At 57.4% G+C, this 19718-nt stretch overlaps 1 protein-coding gene across 1 annotated transcript in view; it reads right to left on the bottom strand.

The window, feature by feature from the left end:
• Positions 1–711: 711 nt before the first annotated feature.
• MAPK1 (mitogen-activated protein kinase 1) overlaps positions 712–19718 on the bottom strand; it is a 56303-nt gene continuing 37296 nt past the window's right edge. Inside the window, exons 4-9 of the mRNA XM_061385583.1 lie at positions 15122–15238; positions 11006–11120; positions 10616–10747; positions 6045–6154; positions 5041–5166; positions 712–3839 (exon numbers count right to left, since the gene is read on the bottom strand). Of these exons, the coding sequence (XP_061241567.1) occupies positions 5050–5166; positions 6045–6154; positions 10616–10747; positions 11006–11120; positions 15122–15238 (591 nt within the window). The 3' untranslated portion in view covers positions 712–3839; positions 5041–5049. The remainder of the gene's footprint in view (positions 3840–5040; positions 5167–6044; positions 6155–10615; positions 10748–11005; positions 11121–15121; positions 15239–19718) is intronic.

Raw genomic sequence — 19718 nt, 5'->3', positions numbered from 1 at the left:
GCCCGGGCCAGCCGAGCAGGGGCCCACACTGCTGGCCAGATGGGCCGCGCTGCTGCTGACACGGGGGCTCGTCGGGACTCCGGTGGGGAGGTTGGGGTCATCAGGCTCCCGTGTCCACTCCGAGCAGGGCCACCTGACTGCCTTCTGAAGGATGAGGACAGCAAAGCGCGTCCACCTCTGCAGGCACAGCCTGTGCAACACGGCGCCTCACACCCGCCAGACACGCCCTGCTGAGGCGGGGTCCGCTCACTTCCCCAGAGGACGTGGTTGCCTCCCAGAAGGACGAAAGGCAGGTCTGCTCAGCAGACACCACGGTGAGGTTCACAGCACAGAGGAAGGCCTGCCTCTTGCTCGGAGGCCCCCTGGAGCGGGTGAGGCGCCGTCCCAGGCCCCTTGGCCCGCCGCTGTCCACAGGCCGCTGCGCGACGCCCTGCAGACTCCGGAGCCGCACAGCCCACCGTCCCGCCCGGGCTTTACTCTGGTCTGAGAGAGGCGGCCGCTGACGCTGAAGCAGACGCGGGGAGAAGCCGGGGCCGGGCGTCGTCCCCCACGGCCAGAGGTCCGCGGGTCCGCCTGACGCTAAGCCCCGGGGCTTTCGGGGCTCCGGCCAGCACTCCACCGCCGCCACCAGGAGCAGTCAGATGGGCAAGGGCCGGACGGCACCCCATCTTCACGTGGGGATTCCAGGTAACGAGACATGCGCGGTGCTACTTCTGGTAACACGGACACAATTTAATGATTCTAATTTTTTTGTTTTTTTAAAGTCAGGTGCCATAAACATTCAAATAATACATCTTTTAGAAAGTACGTTTACAGCATCAAAAGAATTAAGATGAAATATAAACCTTTCTACTTACAATTTTTATACAGATTAACCAAATCACAAATACCACAAATAAAGGTTAAGTTGTAACAATATAATGAATAAACATTCAGATTCTTAATAAAATCTTCCTTTAACATTTGTTTTTAACTTACCATTATACTAAGTAATCTATGCAGGATTTTGGGGTACAATACCAAGAAGGCACCAACAGTAGAAAGCAGACAGGAAGCAGCTCTGAACCTTTCTCAACTGCTCTACGCGGAGGACGCACGCGGGGACGGCCACGCGCTCCACAGGAGCCGGCGCAGGCCGGAACAGCCCCGGGCTTCCCGCCTCTGACACGCGACGCCAGGTGGACGCCACGCAGAGGCCCTGGGTTTCCTCTGCTGGACACGCCTCTCGTCTGCGCTAAGAGGGTCACTTCAGACACCAGCACAATTTTAAAGCACAGATGCTTTAAAACGTGTAAGCAGAAGGACTGCTCAGATTTTCAAAACCACCACATTTACAAAAATATTTCCCTTAAAAACTTGGGATTGTCCAAAACATTGACTTACAAATATAAAAGTATCGTGGAAGGGCCTAAAGCATGTGTGCATACGTACGTGTTAACACACCGTCACGTACTGCAGAAAAGTCACCAATTTAAAACCGTATTGACACCTAAGCAACCGAAGGCCAGTCTCCTCGGACCGTCTGCACGCGTGTCGCAGGCTGTGCCCCCACCTGACGCGGGGACAGACCGACCCCGGGCCCCCCACACGCGGCCGCAGCAGCAGAAGTCACGCAGCCAGACGCGAGGGCCTTGCGCCCCCGCGCACGCGGCCGTCTCGAGCCCTCGCAGGCCCACCTGCTGCTTCGTGAGGGGTCTTGTCTCATACTCACTCAAGAGACTGGAATGTTTCAACAGGAATTTTTTGCTTACATTTTAGACACCAAGAAAGCCATCGGCCCCAAGCTGATGTGCAGGAAGCAGTCGCAGCGGTGGTCGGGGTCACCAGCATGAATTCATGTGACCTAATGTGCACGTTTTGAGAGACACAGGCAGACCCAAAGGGTGAGCCTCACACACCACAGGCACCTTGTTCAGACAGCTCCCTGACCCGCTGAACCAAGCTTGGTGTGGTTAGTGAAAGGCTACAGGGACTCCCACACAGGGTTAGTGGTTCCTGCCCACCAGACCCGTGGACAGCGAGGGGCGGGGAAGCTCCCGGCCCCCAGGGGTTAGTAACCAAGGCTGTGGCTGTCTGTCTGGTTAGCGAACCGCAGGTTAACCTCCTAACACTACTTTGGAATGTTAGTAGTAAGCACAGAGAAATAAGAGCAATAACCCGCCAGCGCTCCTTGTAAAATGTACCCGGGACAGCAACGCTTGCCTCTCGCTGCCCCACGGGCCTCCACTGGACAGCTCCGTGCATGGAGGCGAAGCCACGGCTCTAGGGGCCGACACTCAGGTGTGGTTCTGGTCTGACGGGGGAGTCCAGCACCCGCTCCGGCCCGAGGGTGCAAGCCCTTCCTGGCGCTTGACTAGGACACAGGCCACCCTCTAGGAAGAACCAAAGAACCCAACTTGCGACTTCTGGGCTGTGTCATCAGAGTCTGACAGAACACCGCAGACCTGTGATCTGAGGAGCATGTCAGAACTGATGCTCTGCCGTGTGGAGGAAAAAACCCCTCCACAACGCTGTCTACATGGCCTTACACAAACCCAGGTGTTCGGGCAGCGCCCAGCAGGGAGCGGGCCCGCTGGGCTTCCTGGTCTAAGCACAGCCTGACCTGACTGTTGGTTCGGACCCCACGATCCAGAGGAAATCGACACTGAATCTTAATGTGAGCAGGAGATAGAGGACGCCCGTTTATTTTCAGGAATGACAATCGCATTTCCGTTCGTGTTAGCAGGCAGTCTTTATATAACCCACTCTCCACTGCTGTCAAAATCCAAACAAGAAAGAAAGGACAGCTGAGAAATGAAAAGCTGAGAACTGAGGAACTTTTCCTAAGTGATCTGCTGGAGAGCATTTTCCGTGGAACACAACTCAGAGGTAACAACAGAGTCTCGTTTCAACCACAGGTGCGTGGCACGTGGACTCATCTCCGCACAGAAGCTGTAACAGTCATGCTAGGGGACAGTGACGGCTGGACAGGCAGAGTGCTGCGCGCAGAGCTCAGGGGCAGGAGGCCGCGCCACGCGGCGGGGCAGCCGGTGCCAGGGCCGGGGGCGGGCGGGCTTCTTCGGGCGCCCCACGCGTGACTGGGCCCTGGCGCAGGGCGGCGCTCAGCCAAGGCTCACCAGGCTTTAGCACACACCGTCACACCGGGGGTGGAGGATGAACTTGAGATGCTGACATGCTGCAGGAGGGAAGAAGTGTACAACAGGCGCTCCCGGAGGACGCATGTGCCCCCGCCTGGCCCTCAGGCGTCGGGCGGGCGCCCCGCGGCCTGCGCCCCTCACCCGATCCCGGGGAGCCGCCTCTGCTGGCGGGAGTCCCGCAAGCAGGCAGGGCTACGTGGGACGCGTCCTGCGAGGGCTGTGCCCCCGACGGGGCAGGTGAGCTGCCCGACGTGGGCCTCCTCCCGTTTAGAGAAGAGACAGTGCTCTACAAGCCACACCTGTGCCCGTAAGGGATCCGCGTGACGTGAGGCGGCGGGAGTGCAAGGGGGCAGTCGCTGCCGTAAAGCGCCCAGGGGACGCGACCGGCAGGGCACCGGGGCTGGACTCAGGAGGGGAGGGGCCACTGCGTCTCTCAGAGCAGAAGGCGGCTAGTGACTGAAGCAAGGTGGGCGGGAGGAGCCCTGAGGGACGCACAGCCGCAGGCCACCGGAGGCGACGCGCACGGGGCCAGAACAGCGCTCTGGCAGGAGGGAGTTCTTTGAAAGCACAGAAGCCACAACCACCAGGAGCCGCCCCTCCGACGGCTCAGAGGAGTCAGGTGGACACGCAGACGGGAGGGGACGGGCGGGTCGGGAGCTGCAGGAGAGCCGCGGGGTCTGCGTGCCGTGCTCGGCCCGTGTCCTGTGGGGAGACAGACAGACCCTCCGTGAGCCACGGACGCGCCGCACGGAAACGGCAGCGGCAGGAGGACAGAAAAGCGCGAACACAGAGAACACCACTGCAGCAAAGCCCGCCTTCCCGGAACCGCCCCGTGGGACAGGGCTCGCCCCCAGCCCCGGGCCCCCACCCGCAGATGCCCCCCGCCCGGGCCCCCACCCCACGGCCGGGCCGGCACCACACTCCTGGATGCCCTTCTTTGGCCACAACTGACGGCACGTGGGGGGATCTGCTTCCCAACCCGCGGTCGAGGCGGCGCCCACATCTGAGGCGTGGCCCACGGGGAAGCCTCCCAGAGGCCGCTCGCTTTCCCCGTTGGTCTCTGTGTATTTTTGGCTGTGGCACGCAGGCTTCTCCAGCTGCGGTGTGCAGGCGGGGTGCCGTTTACTAACCGGCGGTCCACCCTGGGATGCACATGTCTTGTAAATGCCCAGTAAGTGGACGCTGCTGCCCCTCTTCTCAGCACACCCGCCCCCACGCTGGACAGGCAGGTGGGCCAGAATCATCACATGGGCGCAGCCAGCGCTGCCTTAAATGCCCCAGTTTTCTCTGCCCAAGCGTGACCAGCACAGCCACGGGCTGGCCAGAAGGTAAGGCTGGCAGGCTGGACTGGGAAGGGCAGGAAGGGCCCCCCTGTCACCCCGAGCCCTGAGAGGCAGCCCCGAGGGCTTCCCAGGCCTCCCGGAGGCCCCAGCGCCCCTCTAATGTCCTGTCTCACTTGAGGACATCATACTCCAGGTCAAACCCGCGCCCCCTGCCAACAGACGCAGTCTCACTGGGAGCAGAAGGACTCGGGGTTCACCGCCCCCCCAGGACAGGGGAGGGGCACGGAGAAGCCGTGCGGAGCCCCTAGCCAGCTGTCCGACGTCCAAGCCGGAACGCCCCAAGCGTTTCCCAGCAGAGGCCTCAACCCCAGCCTAATTCTTGTGACACACTCGCTCCTAGAGTCCGGACACAAACCGCACTCTCTCCTCTTCCACAGATTCTCTAAAATTGAGATCAGTGTTTCCTCTTTTGAGAACTTTAAAAAAACCCAACCATCACGGCTGTATGGTTCCCCACACCTCAGGTTGCAAAGCTTCCATACTAAAACCCCTCTTTAATGACATTAACACCACCCTGTCTCCTTGGCCAGGACTTATTCTATGGTTAAAGCTCCAGGTACCTGACAAATTTAAGATCGGTATCCCGGCTGGAATCTAGCAGTCTCTTCAAAAATGAGTTCTTTGAGCTTTTCCTTGGGCAAGTCATCCAATTCCATGTCAAACTTGAAGGGTGCTTCGGCGACGGGCTTGAAGAGAAAGCAGAACTTTGAGACGAGGGGCTGTGGTGGACGCTGCAGCCCAGGCCCTGGGCTCCCGCCGGCAGCACCCACCCCCCGAGGTGTGCGGCGTGCCCCATGCACCCGGGCCCGACAGCGGGCAGCGGCCCCGCATGGCACTGGGGTGTGGCCAGGCGCTGCGCTGGCGGGGAGGGCTGCGGCTGGCTGCCCAATGCTCACACGCACGCGTCCGGTACACACAGCAGCGCCTTCCTATGAAGAAGCCTCGCGGTGAAACACGAAGCCTCGCGGGCGACGAGAACTGTGGCAAACGGCCACGCTTGTGTTAAACAGAATGAACCCTGCTTTATTTTTTCTAAATTTAGATACAAAAATGTAAGAATGAGATGGAAATACTCCAAAATTTCAATAACGGTGTCTGTGTAACCAGACTACAAAGTGAAGTTTCTTGTATTTTCTGGTACTTTTTTAATTTTTTTAAAGTATCCCCTCTCTATATAAATGACCAGAAAGTTGACACTGTGTATGTACATCAAAGACTCTCCTCACACACTCAGTGCTGTTACCAGGCACCCAGCCCTCATCCCTGCCGTTCTCACACCAGGTCTTAAGGGGAGGAAAACACACACCCCAAACTCGGCTCTGGCCTCCAAAAGGGGGGAAAGGAGGAACTCGCAGTTGCTCTCCCTGCGGGGGGCTCGCAGTGTGGGGCCCTAGCGCGCCGCTCTTCTGCTGCGCGGGCGCCCAGGGCAGGGGAGCCCGGGTCTCTGGTTCTCCGCTGCTGCCCTATTGCCACCGGGAGGCGGCCTCCACTGCTCCTGGGGGAGCTGACGGATCCGTGCGCGCTCCCCCTCCGCCCAGGCAGGCAGCCCCTGCCGGACTCTCACCTCATCGCTCGGGTCGTAGTACTGCTCCAGGTAAGGATGGGCCAGAGCCTGCTCCACCTCGATCCTCTTGTGAGGGTTGAACGTCAACATTTTGTCCAGTAGATCCAGAGCTACAGAGAGAAAGGTTTTGCAGAGGTGAGAAGCCAAAGGAGCAGTCACCGAACAGACTGCGCACTCCCTGTTTAAGTCAAGACCCACTAGACGGGGGAGCTGAGGGAGCCATGCGCTCAGGGGAGCCTGCTTCACCTGAGTGTCTGACGGCAGAGATCAGACTCAGGAAGGCGGCGCGCTCTGCAGAGGCTGCACAGGGAGCCAGGATTCAGGCCCAAGTCTGCCCGTAAAACCCGGCCTGGTCCGAAAGCATGGCCCCACTCTGCAGGGTCACGAGCAGAGGCTGCGCGTATTACCGCTCTTGGGTCAGCTCCAAGCTTGCTGTGGCCCTGGTTACTTCCTGCCCTGTGGCTGCAGCCCCCTCCTTCCAGGTTCCGGCTGACAGGTGTGTGTGAAGCGCAGGGCCCTGGAAACATGTTCCCTGCTGGGCTCTGCCCCTGCTCCCCACCTTCAACGAGGAGTCCATCCAAGCAGTAAACCACGTTGGACGTGAAGAGAAACTCCACACAATGAAGGGCGTTTTTCATGTCCATAAAGCGAAGTGTGAAAAGCAGCAGGATCTTTTTTAAGTCCTAACCCTAACCCTAATTTCTACCAACAGCACATTTCCCGGAATAGCGGAATAGTGACAGGGGAGCATGGGATGCCTGCTGAGCCCCAGCAGCCCCAGGGCCTGCCCCCGCCCCTCCCTATAGTGGCCGTCTGCCTCAGGACTCCGGGACCTCTGTCTGCAGCGTTGAGAGCCCCCAGCATTGTCTTTAACCTCCACCTCCTGCTGCTGCTAAGAGGCATGCACCCCCAGGCGACGGGCATTCCTAATCAGACCTCACGTTCCTTCAAGTTCAATCCTAGGCAACAACTTCAAAGGAAAAGAGCTTTTCTCTTTTCTTTGCTACTGGAGAAAGGCCTGGCCTCCAGCCTGTGTGCAGGGACAGGAGGCTGGGGGAGGCGAGCTGCGGGCAGGTGCAGGCCGGGCGCTGCACCCGCACTGAGTCACGCTGCCTGCGCACACGCGTCCCCGGGTGCAGAGGCCACTGGCTCTCCAAGACCGACGTCCCTCTGAGGCCGGACGGCGTCCCGCCGGGACCCTGCCTCTCCAGGACCCCACGGGGCCCCTAACTCTGGGGGAGCGCAGCTCTGTGACCCCACCGTCTGCCGCATGGGTCACTCCCCCGCCAGGCCCCAGGGCAGCTCGCCTGGCTGGCGCTCGCTCTGAGCCTCCTCACCCACCAGGAGGGACTCTGATCCAGAACAAGACTGCCGCCTGTCCTGTCCACCCTCAGCTCCAAGTCCCGAGTGGAGCCAGAGGAGGCGGCCACCTGTACAGGTCGCGCCACCACAGCCGCACTTCCCGGACTCTGGGCTCAGAGCCCTGCTGCTGAGGCCCCGGGCAGACGGCAGCAGAGCACGGTGGGCAGACGCCGGCGCTGCCACCAAGGGCTTCACCCCACGGGCGCCGGGAAGGGCCGTGGGGCCTCAGGGCTGAGGAGCACACGGCCAAGAACCCCGGGGCCCCGGACAGTCCTGCTCTGCCCTGAGCACGCGCCTCCTGCTCACGAGGGCGGGTCAGGCCCTCCCCGCAGCCGGCACATCCTACCGGGAAACCAGGCTCCCCAGGGTGGCCTCCCTGGGCATCCCTCCAGTGGGTCCACACGCGTCCTTCTGGGAAAGGGGGACCCTGTCCCCTTCCCAGGCTGACCCTGCCTGCTGTGCCCTAGTCCCCACTCCCCGGGGTCCTTTCTGGCGCCTTCAGACCCCCACCCTGTGCCCTCACCCCTCTGAGTGGCCCCCAGGACCTGAAATGGAGGCCTCCTCCTCTACAGGCTCCAAGGCCCTGCCCCCTGGCGCTGCCCAGGGAGGACTCCAGTCCACCCCGCGAGAGTCCCCATCTTCACCCCCAGCCTCCTCCAGGACCTCAGCTGCCGTCTGCTAAACTCTCCTGACCCTGGAGTCAGCTCAGCACCCACTGCACCGAGACTCTGTGGGCAGACAGGACACTGCTTACGGTCCCACTGAGGACGCACACGCAGGCGTGTTTACAGGGCGGTGAGGAAGTCTGCCTACTGTTCAAACAGCGGGCGATCCGACAAACAGAGACAGATTTCTCACAAGAACTGCGGTTTTTTCAAGTTCAAAAAACAGGAGACTTCCCTGCTGGTGAAGACTTCGAGCTTCCATGGCAGCAGCATGAGTTTGACTCCCGGCTGGGGAACAAAGATCCCGTGGGCAGCTCTTGCCCAGGGAAACAGGGACAGAGGCCTTGGCCACAGTGACCACCAGGGGCGGGAGCTCTCAGGACACAGGCCAGTGTGAGCCTGGAGCTGCTGGAGGCCACCATGTCACGGTGAGAAGCGAGGCTGGCCAACAGGAGAGGCGGGCGGAGAAGGCACTGCTGCATCGCAAGGCCAGACGTGGTCACTGTGGCCGTGCCGGGAGTCCAGGGCCTGCTGGTCCCCGGGCTGGTGAAGCCCTCTGGGCTGAGGCCAGTCAGGGCTCCCATGAAGGGCAGAGAAGGCCTCAGAGCCGGCCCTCCTGTCTGAGGGCTCCCCGCACGCACAGCCCTTCACATCGCTCGTCCCTGACGTGTCTGTAGAACCTCCTCTGCGTCTTCTATCACGCAGCCGAGAGCCACACGATGTGGGACGAGTGCTGTGCTACCTCCTCAGTGGACACTGCTCGCTCGTAGCTCCCCTTGCTATGAACTCTTTGTGAAAATCACGCTTAGGGGCTGTATTCCCAACTCTCCTATGAGGTGGGTGAAACTCGTCCCATTCTGAGTTAAGGAAAATGCGCGGTGGTGAGGTCAGTGACTGCCCCAAGGCACAGGCCTGGGCGCCCAGCCTGCCCCCGGAGCACAGGGCCGAGCGGGACCGTGCGGTGTCAGCACAGCAGCACCAGGACGCTCGAGGCGCTGTGCAGCCTGGAGGGGTTACACGCTGTCCACGCCGGGTCTCATCACTCTACTCTCCTGTGATCAAACCTACCAGCCTTTCACTCACGCCTGTTGTCTTGGTGTGTTTGTTTTCAAAGCTCAGGAAGATATTTCTCCCCCATGCAGAGATCAGAAAAATAGTGAGTACTCTAAATACTGTTAACTTCTAACAGTATGATTTTTAGAAAAGTACTTGATCATCAATTGTTTTACAGTTCACTCTCATGTGTGAATAGTGATTTAATCTGATTTTCTTTCAGACAGCTGTTCGACGAGCCCCGTAACATCTGCTGAAGAGTCATCTCTTCCCCTTCACCACAGTAACTCTGGAGAGAACCCCAAGCTAGGTTCCTCTGAAGGAAAATCTATACTACTACTGGTTCAAGGCACTCAGCAGCCTCCAAACGTGAAAAAACATTGAACCTTACTCTTAATTAAAGAAAAACAAATTAAAATGCCGTTTTCCCATCTGGTTGGCGAACCCACAAGTTCAATATCCAGAGCTGCAGGCACAAACGTGGCAAAGCTGCCGACCTGCCCCTCGGGCTCCAGAGCGTCCCCTGCACCAGCCGTGTGCAGAGGGTGACCCTCCCACGGCCGTGACCACACACGCATCACCAAGCTGCGAGGAGCTTTCAAGGTCCACACCTCCTACAATAAATCGTATCAAGGCCGGTTTCCTGTACTTAAGAGACTCTACATTCCCTTCTCTGTGAACCACTATTAACAAGACAAATCCAGACGCTGAGCTACCTGCAAGCAGGCTCTTACTGTGTCTTACTGCTGCTGCGTGTCCAGGGCCTTAGAACAGACACCCGTCTGTTTCCTAAGCGGACACACTTATCTCTGCATGCTGCAGGAGGAGAGCAGACGCGAGCTGCCGGCAGGCGAACCGGCCCCCAGCCCTCTGCAGCTTCTGAGTGAGGGGAGCAGGGCTGGCTGTGAGACGTTCTCTGACCAGCAGGCTGTGGCAGAGGCGCCTTGCTCTCAGACCCTGCAGCCCCCGCTCTGGTGCTCTTGGGGCACTACTAGGGGCACGGAATGCCCCATCTGGCCCACTGCAGGACGAGGGCCAGCAGACCCGTCCAGCCTGTGGGCTCAGCAGCCCCCAGGTGTCAGGCCTGGGCAAGGGGGGCGACTGACCACAAAAAGGCACGATGCAGCTTTGGGGAACAACGGAAATGCTCTGTGTTCCGACTGGCGTGAAGTCACAGGACCGTATACATCTGTTAAAGTTCAAAGGCTTCACAACCGAAAAGGCTGTCTTATTCTATGTAAATTATTCTACGATAAACCTGAATTTAAAAATTATCCAATGACACGATGGTTCTAAAGACATGAACTTAATCCAAGCTTAGTACCAAACAAACACACATGTGGAAAGCCAGGCATCTCCCCCAGACCCCTCAGCCCACGGCCGCGGCGGCTCCGAAAGAGAGGGAGGGCAGTGAAGACCGAACCCCCAGCGGGGCCGTGTTATGACGCAGCAGCCGCGGCCCAGAGACCGACACAGACGGAGCGCACCCACCTTTGGAGTCCGCGTTCGGGAACAGCCTGTTCCATGGCACCTTATTTTTGTGTGGAAGAGAGAGCAGGTAGTTTCTAGCTTTTAAATTTATTATACAATTCAGGTCTTCCTGCGACGGGGATCCAAGAATACCTATCAGATAAAATAATCTGCTGTCAGTTATTAAGACCACGGTGAACCAGCCGTGTGCCGCCAGCAGCGGGGAATGGGCCCCGGCGCTCAGCGTCTTCTCACCACCTCCCAGCGCTGGCCCTTCTCACCGAGTGTTCCGTCAAGGACGAAGAGAAACAGCTCATGCCCAGGACAGGCCCCAGAGCTGCAAGATCGTGTCCACGCCACCTCACGAAGGGCTCTGACGTGAACGTGGGCCCCGGACGCTGAGGACCTTACCCAGAATGTGGTTCAGCTGGTCAAGGTAGTGCTTCCCGGGGAAGATGGGCCTGTTGGAGAGCATCTCCGCGAGGATGCAGCCGACGGACCAGATGTCGATGGACTTGGTGTAGCCCTGCAGCGGGAGAAGGGAGAGTGACTCCTGCCGCCCCGTGACGACGGGCGCGGCCTGCCCTGCAATTCAGACGTGCGTGGGACAGCGTGCAGAGACAAACGCAACCGGCTTTCTTATAAGACGCTAAAAAACCAAGGCTGCTGGATTTCATTCCTCTCTTCAGAGCACATTCACTTATTAAGTTAGAATTTCTGTAGCAGACCTCATTTCTTTTATCAAATGATTTGAGAGAAAGAATTAGAACCCCTTCGAGCTGAAGCTGGGAAAACGAGAAAGCAGTGAGCAGCCACTGACTACTCTCAGACATCTGGGGACCTCGTTTTTGAAACTCGGAAGTCACTCAGAAGGGGCGTTGCTCCATTTCCAGAATATCTTTCTTCATTCTGAAAATCATTAAAAACAAAACAACAACCACCCATGATCTCTGGGTTCATGAGGGCGTGCTGGCTCCATCCTACTCAACTAATTCCTATCTCTCATCTTTTTTTATTCATTTTTCAGGTACAGTTTTTCTTTTAAAGGATTCGGTGAAAAGACATGGAAGAATTACCATACGACAGTGACAAAAGGCTGTTACTGTAAAAGCAGAGTTCTGTGGAGAATGCTTTAGTGATAAGTAGAAGAAGAGATGTGGAGAACAGCTACGGGGGAAAAAAATCCAGTTAAATATTAAAGGCAACAGAAATATAGCAAAGTATTTTTTGAAAATCAAAGATTTAATGATCAGATCTATATCTCTGATAAAGTGGGCTGAATTTCAAAATAATTCTTTCCAATAAGATTGGGGGTTTAGGGGTATCTCCCTAGGATGTCCCAGTAGTTGTTAACATGCCGCCTACCGACACTGCTACTGTATTAACAGCAACTATAACCAACCCGTCCATTCTGAAGGAGATCAGCCCTGGGATTTCTTTGGAAGGAATGATGCTGAAGCTGAAACTCCAGTACTTTGGCCACCTCGTGTGAAGAGTTGACTCACTGGAAAAGACTCTGATGCTGGGACGGATTGGAGGCAGGAGGAGAAGGGGACGACACAGGATGAGATGGCTGGATGGCATCACTGACTCGATGGACGAGAGTCTGAGTGAACTCTGGGAGTTAGTGATGGACAGGGAGGCCTGGCGTGCTGTGATTCATGGAGTCGCAAAGAGTCAGACACGACTGAGCGACTGAACTGAACTGATAACCACGATTAGGTGGAGACCAACTGTCCTCAGGCAGCACTTGAACCGCTGCTAAGGACACGCAGACTGACACAGTCAGTGGGGGTTCATTCTCAAGGGACTCGCACACGGAGAGAGAATGAGAAAGCAGAGGGCAAAGGGTGAAGAGCCGGCGAGGGGACGCCGGGGACGACGCCAGGGGGACGCTACACTGGGGGGGCAGTGCCCCTGAGCCCCGTGGGCTGCCCCCCACCACGACCACAGCGTCCTGTGTCCTCCTGGTCACTCACTCTCTCACACGCGCAGGACGCTCTTCCGGGACGCCACACGTGAAATGAGACAAAAGCGAGCCCTGCTCTCCTGATGCTGGGCGTTATAGGACCTCACACGGGTGTGGGTCTCAGCAAGAGCCACCAGGCCGTGGTTTCACATCCACGGGGCAGTCCCCCGTCCCCCACCAGGTTCCTAGCTTCACGCCAAGACTCTTCTTCACTAACTCAAACCAAAACCGCAGAGTTGAGACTGAAGGCAGAGCCAGGTGAGAAGCCAGCATGCCCAAATCAAGCCAAATGCTGGAGAGACTGGCAAAAATGAGACCACCACTGTTCTCACTAAAATGTTTTTCTTGTGGAAGATAGTTAAAAAACGAGAAATGCCTAATGCACGTTAACTTTTAGTTTAAAATACATTTAAAAAATTAACACGTTAAAACTTCTCAGTTTTCACTTTCATATAGTAAATACTGATAGATAAAACCCACATAAACAAGCCCGCTTAGGGTCCTGGATAAGCGGTTAGACGCTGCGGGGTCTGGAGCACAGGGTGTCTGCGACCCTCGCCTCTCCCATTCCTGCCCTGCTCCGCAAGTTACAAATGCTGTCAAGTGCCGTATTATAAATACACAGAGCGCTCCAGCCAAAGCTGGGACAGTGAGTGCTTAGAAAAAAAAAGAGGAAGATAACGGACAGCAAACAAACAAAAGCCAGAGCCACCCTGAGTCCAGTAATGTTTCAGAACAAAGACGGGGTCAGAGGAGGAGAAAGAGAAAGACGTGTGATCGCTCCTTCACGGACGGATGCCAGCTCGTTATGTAACTTAGAGAAGCGGGCTCTGCAGCCCCAGCAGGAGCACTGACAGACACAGCGGTGCTCACGGGCACCTCGGGGAGAGGCTTCCGGGAAGACGAGCCCCAGACATGGCCTCTGAGACCCTGCGGGGCCTGTGCAGCCAAGAGTGACCCGGGCCCCTCAGGAGGAGCCCGCCCTGTGAAGCAGGGAGAGCTCAGGCAGGCGTGAGGCCACCTCTGCGCTCCCCAAGTGATCCGGGCTGTGGAGGAGCGGGGGCGACCCCACATGGGCACAGCACAAGGGCCGCAACACGCCGCTGTGAGGACACAACAGGGCCAGCGCCGGACGAGGCTGCCGTCACGGGCGCACGGAGGGCATGCCACCTGCCCAGGAGCATTCGCCAGCTCCTCAAGTCAGTCCGGTAGGAGTCAGAGCTTGACGCGGGGGAAGTGAGAGGAGAGCGGGGAGACAGGCAGGCAGAAGACGTCAACGCTGGTGAGGCTAGGGGTACACAGGTGTCCCCCGACCCAATTCTCCCGTGGGTGTGCTGAAAAGGAAACGCTGGACATGCTGGGAGGGGCCTCTCGGGCTAGAGGAGCCGTGAGTCAGAGGACGCAAGCCACGCACGAGAGCGGAGGCCACCGCCCGGGGGTCCCCCGGAGACGGCGGGAGGGCCCGGCACCGAGCGACTCACGTGGCCATCCACCGCAGGGGCCTGCCCTGTGGCGCTGTCTGCGGTCGGGAATTATGAGAGAATCAGCACAGCGTTTTCTTCTGTGAAACATCTGTTAGGCCAAATCCTCCTTTACGATGGAATCTATTCTAATGGATTTTTACTTCTACAGCTGACTCCACGCAGGTGTGACACCAAGAGCAGCTATCTGCTGTAAACAGGCTCCATTTCCTCGCAGAGGCAACCCCACGCGTGGCCCTAGTCCTTCACGTGAGGGCTGGAGGGAGAGAACCAGCCCCTGGGCCGTGCACTTCACTCACTGCCATCGAGCCTCTCAGGACGACGTCTGGTTCCGACACCTGGACGTGGGTCCAGCGTCTACTCTCGTGGCCTTCCTCACACATGTTACATCACGGTGGACGGGACGGAGTTCTGGACTCTCGACCTCGCGACACAAGGCTCAGGATGACTGAGAGATGTCGGGCGCGCCGACCGCAAGCCAGACGCTGCCTGCGCGCAGCGGGCCAAGGCTCACGAGGCCCCACGGCCGCCCTCGCTGCGGCCACTGCTCACGCCCCTCGCACCGGCCACTCTCGACTCTGCCCTGCTCCACAGACTCTCTGGTCGTTTCCTGTGAGCAAAGGCCCTGCTGGCAGTGCGCTTTCGACCTGGATGCCGGACCACCGTGTCATTTTGAAAGAGTTACAGCAGCTCTTATTTTTCCCACACCAATGTTTTCTTCCAATTTTATTGCAATTTTGCTGAAGAGGCTTCTTCGTATCAGGTAAGTCTGACTCTTACAGGAGAGCCCTGGTCCGCATTCACGACCACAGTCCACACACACAGCCCAGCTGACAGGAGGAAGCTGCCCGGGTGGAGGAGGGCTGCTCGGGGGCGGGACGCAGGGGCCCACGACGGGAGCACGCCCCTCGGCTCTGTAAGCCAGCGCTAGCCCAGCCCGGACGTCAGTGCTGAAGGGAGACAAGCCAGTACCTTGGGGCTGGCCAGACAGACCCAGCCTCAGCCCAGGCCGAGTGCAACTCACGGCCTAAGTTCTCTGGGCTCCTGGATTTCTTCCGATGCAAACCTGGTCCTTACCTTGGAATTCAACATGATTTCTGGAGCCCGGTACCAGCGAGTGGCCACGTACTCTGTCAAGAACCCTGTGTGGTCGTGGTCTGGATCTGCAACACGGGCCAAGCCAAAGTCACAGATCTAGGGGAGAACAAGACAGGACAGCTTCTGAGAGTCAGGTCGCCAGCAGCAGAGCCACACAGACGCTGGCGGGACGCAGCTGTGACGCGACAGCAAGCGACAGCAAGCGCCACCGCTCTCGGGCGGCAGAGCCCCGAGGCAACGACACACGCCCACTTACCTGCTCCTCACGACAAAGGGATGGCAGCCACCTCGAGTCAGAAAGGAACAGGCTGCAGAGTCTTGCCCAGAACACATTTTCAACGGTTTGCAGCCTCTACTTATCTGCTTACCCACAGCAATCCTGCTTAGACCACTTGATAAACAGTTCTGCACAGAGAGTAAGGTCACTCAAACCAGCCCCCAGCGAGCGCTGGAACGGTCACTGCTGGGACCAACCTCTCCAGCGTGGCCTCTCTCCACACATGTGACCTCTTCCTCTGTTCTGCCCACCTCCTTCCCCTCCTGTAGTCAAACCCACTCCCAAAGCTGTACAAGACGTTCCACACACTGAAGACGGATCCTTACCCAAAAAAAAAAAATCCAGCCTCTAACTTCTCCTGACTCATGCAAGCCGGCCTTGACCATGCAACGGTTGGGGCTACTCCAGATTACAATGTGTGAGGAGAGTAACTGGAACATATTTGGTCCCAAACAACTGCAGGACCTTTTAATTCCTAGCTCCTGGGGAACTAATCCAAGAGATAGAGAGAGAAAGAGAGACAGACAGACAGAGATGCTAACACAGACCAGAATCTAGCAGAAGGCAGCCTGGAAGACAGAGATCACTTTGGAGGCTGACTGCTCTAATTCGGTTGAAAAGTGACAAGGGTCTGAGCTCAGTCCCTAAAAATAGAGATACGGAGGCAGGGACACAGCTTAGGAATACTCAGACGACTTAACAGACACCAGCCTCTGCAGAGACCCCACAGCTGAAGGTCTCAACAACTTAAAAAGACTCTGCAGGCTCCACCCACCTCCTCAGGGCTCCTGGCCGTGGAGGCTGGCACCCCCCGCGGCACCTCTGACCCGAAGCCCTGCCGCTTCCTCGATGGAGCCCTCAGAAGTTCTGCATCCATGCCACCCAGTTCCCGTCCTCTGGCCCCTGTCAGTGCGTCTTCAGGAGGAGCAAAGACCACGCCTGCTCCGTGGCTCTTCCAGGGCCGTGCTCTGGGCACTCTGGACAGGCCCGCACAGTCACTGTGGCGTCTTGAGACCCCCTTGGCCTCCAGCACCAGCCTCACCTCCACAGCCAGACGGCTTGCTGAGGCCATCACACCCTGGACAGCCGCGGGCTGACGGACTGTCTGAATCTGCAACGCGCCCGCACCGCGCACCACTCCTTGGGCACCCTCGGCTCACGCGGCATGGCCGGGTCCAGACACGAGTCACAGCTCTCTGTGGTCAGCAGAACCCCAGGTGAAAAGCCTGCATCCAGACCCCCAGATCAGTGGGCTCAGTCCTGGGGCTGACATCTCCACCCTCGTCTGGGAGCGGAAACAGAAGCAGGAGCCGCACTCGGGGAGGCAGATAGGACCTCACACCTCTACAGAGACAGGCCCACGTGGTGTGAGCAACCTAAAGACAGCTGTGGAGAGGGCTCCTCTGAAGAAAGCCACGCCAACGTAACCCTGACCCCCCCACGGGTCGCAAGCTCTGGGGCTGAGCTCGTATCAAGAGGGCAGGATTGATCTTCCCTCCTCTGGAAGCCGGGCAAACCGTTCCCACTGCCTGAACCAAGAGAACACTGGAAGTGACGCCGTGTGACTTCCCAGGTGAGACCATAAAAGGCGCTGTGGCTTCCACCTGGGGAACTGGGGGCCTCTGGCCGTGTCGTGGGGACACCACGTCACGTGGGCGACACGTGGCCATGCCGTGGCGCCAACCACCAGGCCTGTGGGCGACGATCTGAGCCTCCAGGGCCACGTCTCTCAGCTGCGGTCCAGAGGCTGAGCCCAGAGCAGTCACCGCACCCCCTGTTCCCCGACCAAAGTCCTGACCTCAGAAATTCGCATTCAAACACGATACTGCTGTTTCAGGCCATGACACCTTGCGGGGCTTGAGAGAGGCTCCAGCCTGGGTGGAGGCGGGAGGTAAACAGGCGTCCACGTGGGGAGGCGGCAGGAGCCCCAAGGGGACTGGAGTCCTGAGTAAAGGGCCCAGGAACGCACTGCACCAACCAGCTACGTCGCTGGGAGCTGCACAACGGTGACTTCTCTAACTTTATGATCCCTTGTGCGTTTATGCTAAGTCACCTCAGTCGTGTCCGACTCTGTGCAACCCCATAGACGGCAGCCCACCAGGCTCCCCCGTCCCTGGGATTCTCCAGGCAAGAACACTGGGGTGGGTTGCCATTTCCTTCTCCAACGCATGAAAGTGAATAGTGAAAGTGAAGTTGCTCAGTCGTGTCCGACCCTCAGCGACCCCATGGACTGCAGCCCACCAGGCTCCTCCGTCCATGGGATTTTCCAGGCAAGAGTGCGTTTTGCGTACTCTTGTGCGTTTATCAGCTGGCATTTACTTTAAGGGAGCACCGTACTTCATCAACCGGGGCTTCGTGCCTACCCTGAAGCCTGGACCCCACTGGGAAGACGGGGGAAACGTTTCCTCTGTCCCTGTGAGTTACAGTTCTCAGAAGAATGAGTTGGCTTAAGGAGGACCATGTTTTTCTACTGGTATCCTGCACTCATAGTAAATAAAAATTACTGGCTATAATTTAACAAACCAAGAGGTACATGTAGGGAAACCCTGTTCATGGTCATCCACGGGAAGCTCATGTCACGCCCTTAAAGTTCTTTTAACACTGCAACACTGAAAGCTAATACAGCAGTAACCAAAAACTGCCAAGGCTACAAAAAAAATTTTACTACAGTTCTATATAGAGGAAGGCAGACAACCAGGATATGGTACAAGAAATAGAAGAGGGCTTAGTCACACGCCCTACCACTCCCACCTGGCCACCTTTGGGGCTGAGTAAATTCAGATTCTCCTAGAACAAAAGCCCCAAAGACATTCCAATTTTATCTTTTGAACCCTCCTTTCTAGGCCCACCCAGAAGCATACATGCTTCGACCCGAGCAGCCTGGGGCTCCCCCTGGGGCTGTGGATGGAGTCTGGAGACCACACACCCCTGCAAGTTTCCCCAAAAACACGCTGCAAGCACAACCTCCAAACAGGGCCCACAACCCTTGCTTTCCTGTGGCCCTGAGAGAGAAACAGGAGGCCTGCGGGAGAGGGCTCCAGGAGGGCCTGAGAAATAAACAGGAGGCCTCTGGGAGAGGGCTCCAGGAGGGCCGTGAGAGGCCAGTGTATACGGGGTCTCAAGGCTGGGTACCAAGCACGTAGCATGTTTATGGAAACCAAAAAAGGAAGCTAATTGCTGTTGGCCTTGACTGTACCAGAGTCAAAAGCTAAAGGTCTAAGACACTTAAAAGAGCTGACATCCTGAGGGCTCAAGAGTAAAAAATATTAACACAGAAGTCAACGGAAAAAGGAAAAAGTGACTTAATTACCTGCTTGAAAATTCAAAAAAGAACCTAAATAACGATATTAGTAAGGCCGGGGGCTGTGGGCCGGCATCAGGGCCGCCCCCGAGGTCTGAGGAGGGGCAGGCGTCCCCTGAGCTCAGAGCCTGGCCCCTGCCCTGCCTGTGGGGCGCGCGCCACACTCCTGTCTGGACTGAGACTCTGGGTACGCATGCCCTGTGGACGATGCGTACCCCACATGGACGTTTCTCAATGTGGGCCAGCTGAACTGCTCCAAGTTTCTCAAACATCCTATTGTGTTTCTGAGTGTGTGTTAAATTGGGTTTCGAAAACACTGCCTGGACTGTGCAGACGGCTGATAACACAGAATCAGCGTGGGCACACGTCCCAGTGAGCAGGGAACGAGATGGCCCCAGGCAGACACAAGCCCACCAGCAGTGACGAGACAGCAAAGCAGTATGCTTCTGTGTTTCCTCTTCTTAAAGATGAACATTTTCAAGCAAAAGTCAACTTCTCCCAGAAATATTACATACTTAAAATATTAAGAATAGCTCTCTAAAACCAAACAAAAGCAATCTGCCATAGGAAAGCAGTAGGAGACATCAGAATAATCACTATAATTTTTCAAGAAAACCACTAAGAGCTGACCAGGTCTGGCTGTTCCTAAGAGCACCCTCACCCTTCAGGCCACCCTGACTCATGTGCCCAGACCCACGGACAGCGATCTGCTGGCTACACCCCATGTGGGGAGGGCATGAGTCTAACTCAGAAGGATATTAAGAGGTGATAGAGTCCACCCCAGCTGTGTCTGATGCAGGAAGCTGCCGCCACCACGTCTCACAGGCTGTCTGCTACACAGCTGTAAACACGGGAGCCGGCAGACCAGCTAACCATCTGAAGACAGGGCCACTGACAGTTCCAGAAGACCCTCCAGCAGAGCAGGCCTCGGCGCTGGTGCCCTGGCCCCCCACTCCTTCGTCTGCTGCTGCTCCTTCTGTCTGCAGTCCCCTGCGCCC

The sequence above is a fragment of the Bos javanicus genome, chromosome 17 (genome assembly GCF_032452875.1).
Source record: "Bos javanicus breed banteng chromosome 17, ARS-OSU_banteng_1.0, whole genome shotgun sequence".
Classification (NCBI taxonomy): Eukaryota; Metazoa; Chordata; class Mammalia; order Artiodactyla; family Bovidae; genus Bos; species Bos javanicus.
The sequence above is the reverse complement of the archived record's forward strand: the minus strand, read 5'-3'. Positions and strand labels throughout refer to the sequence as shown.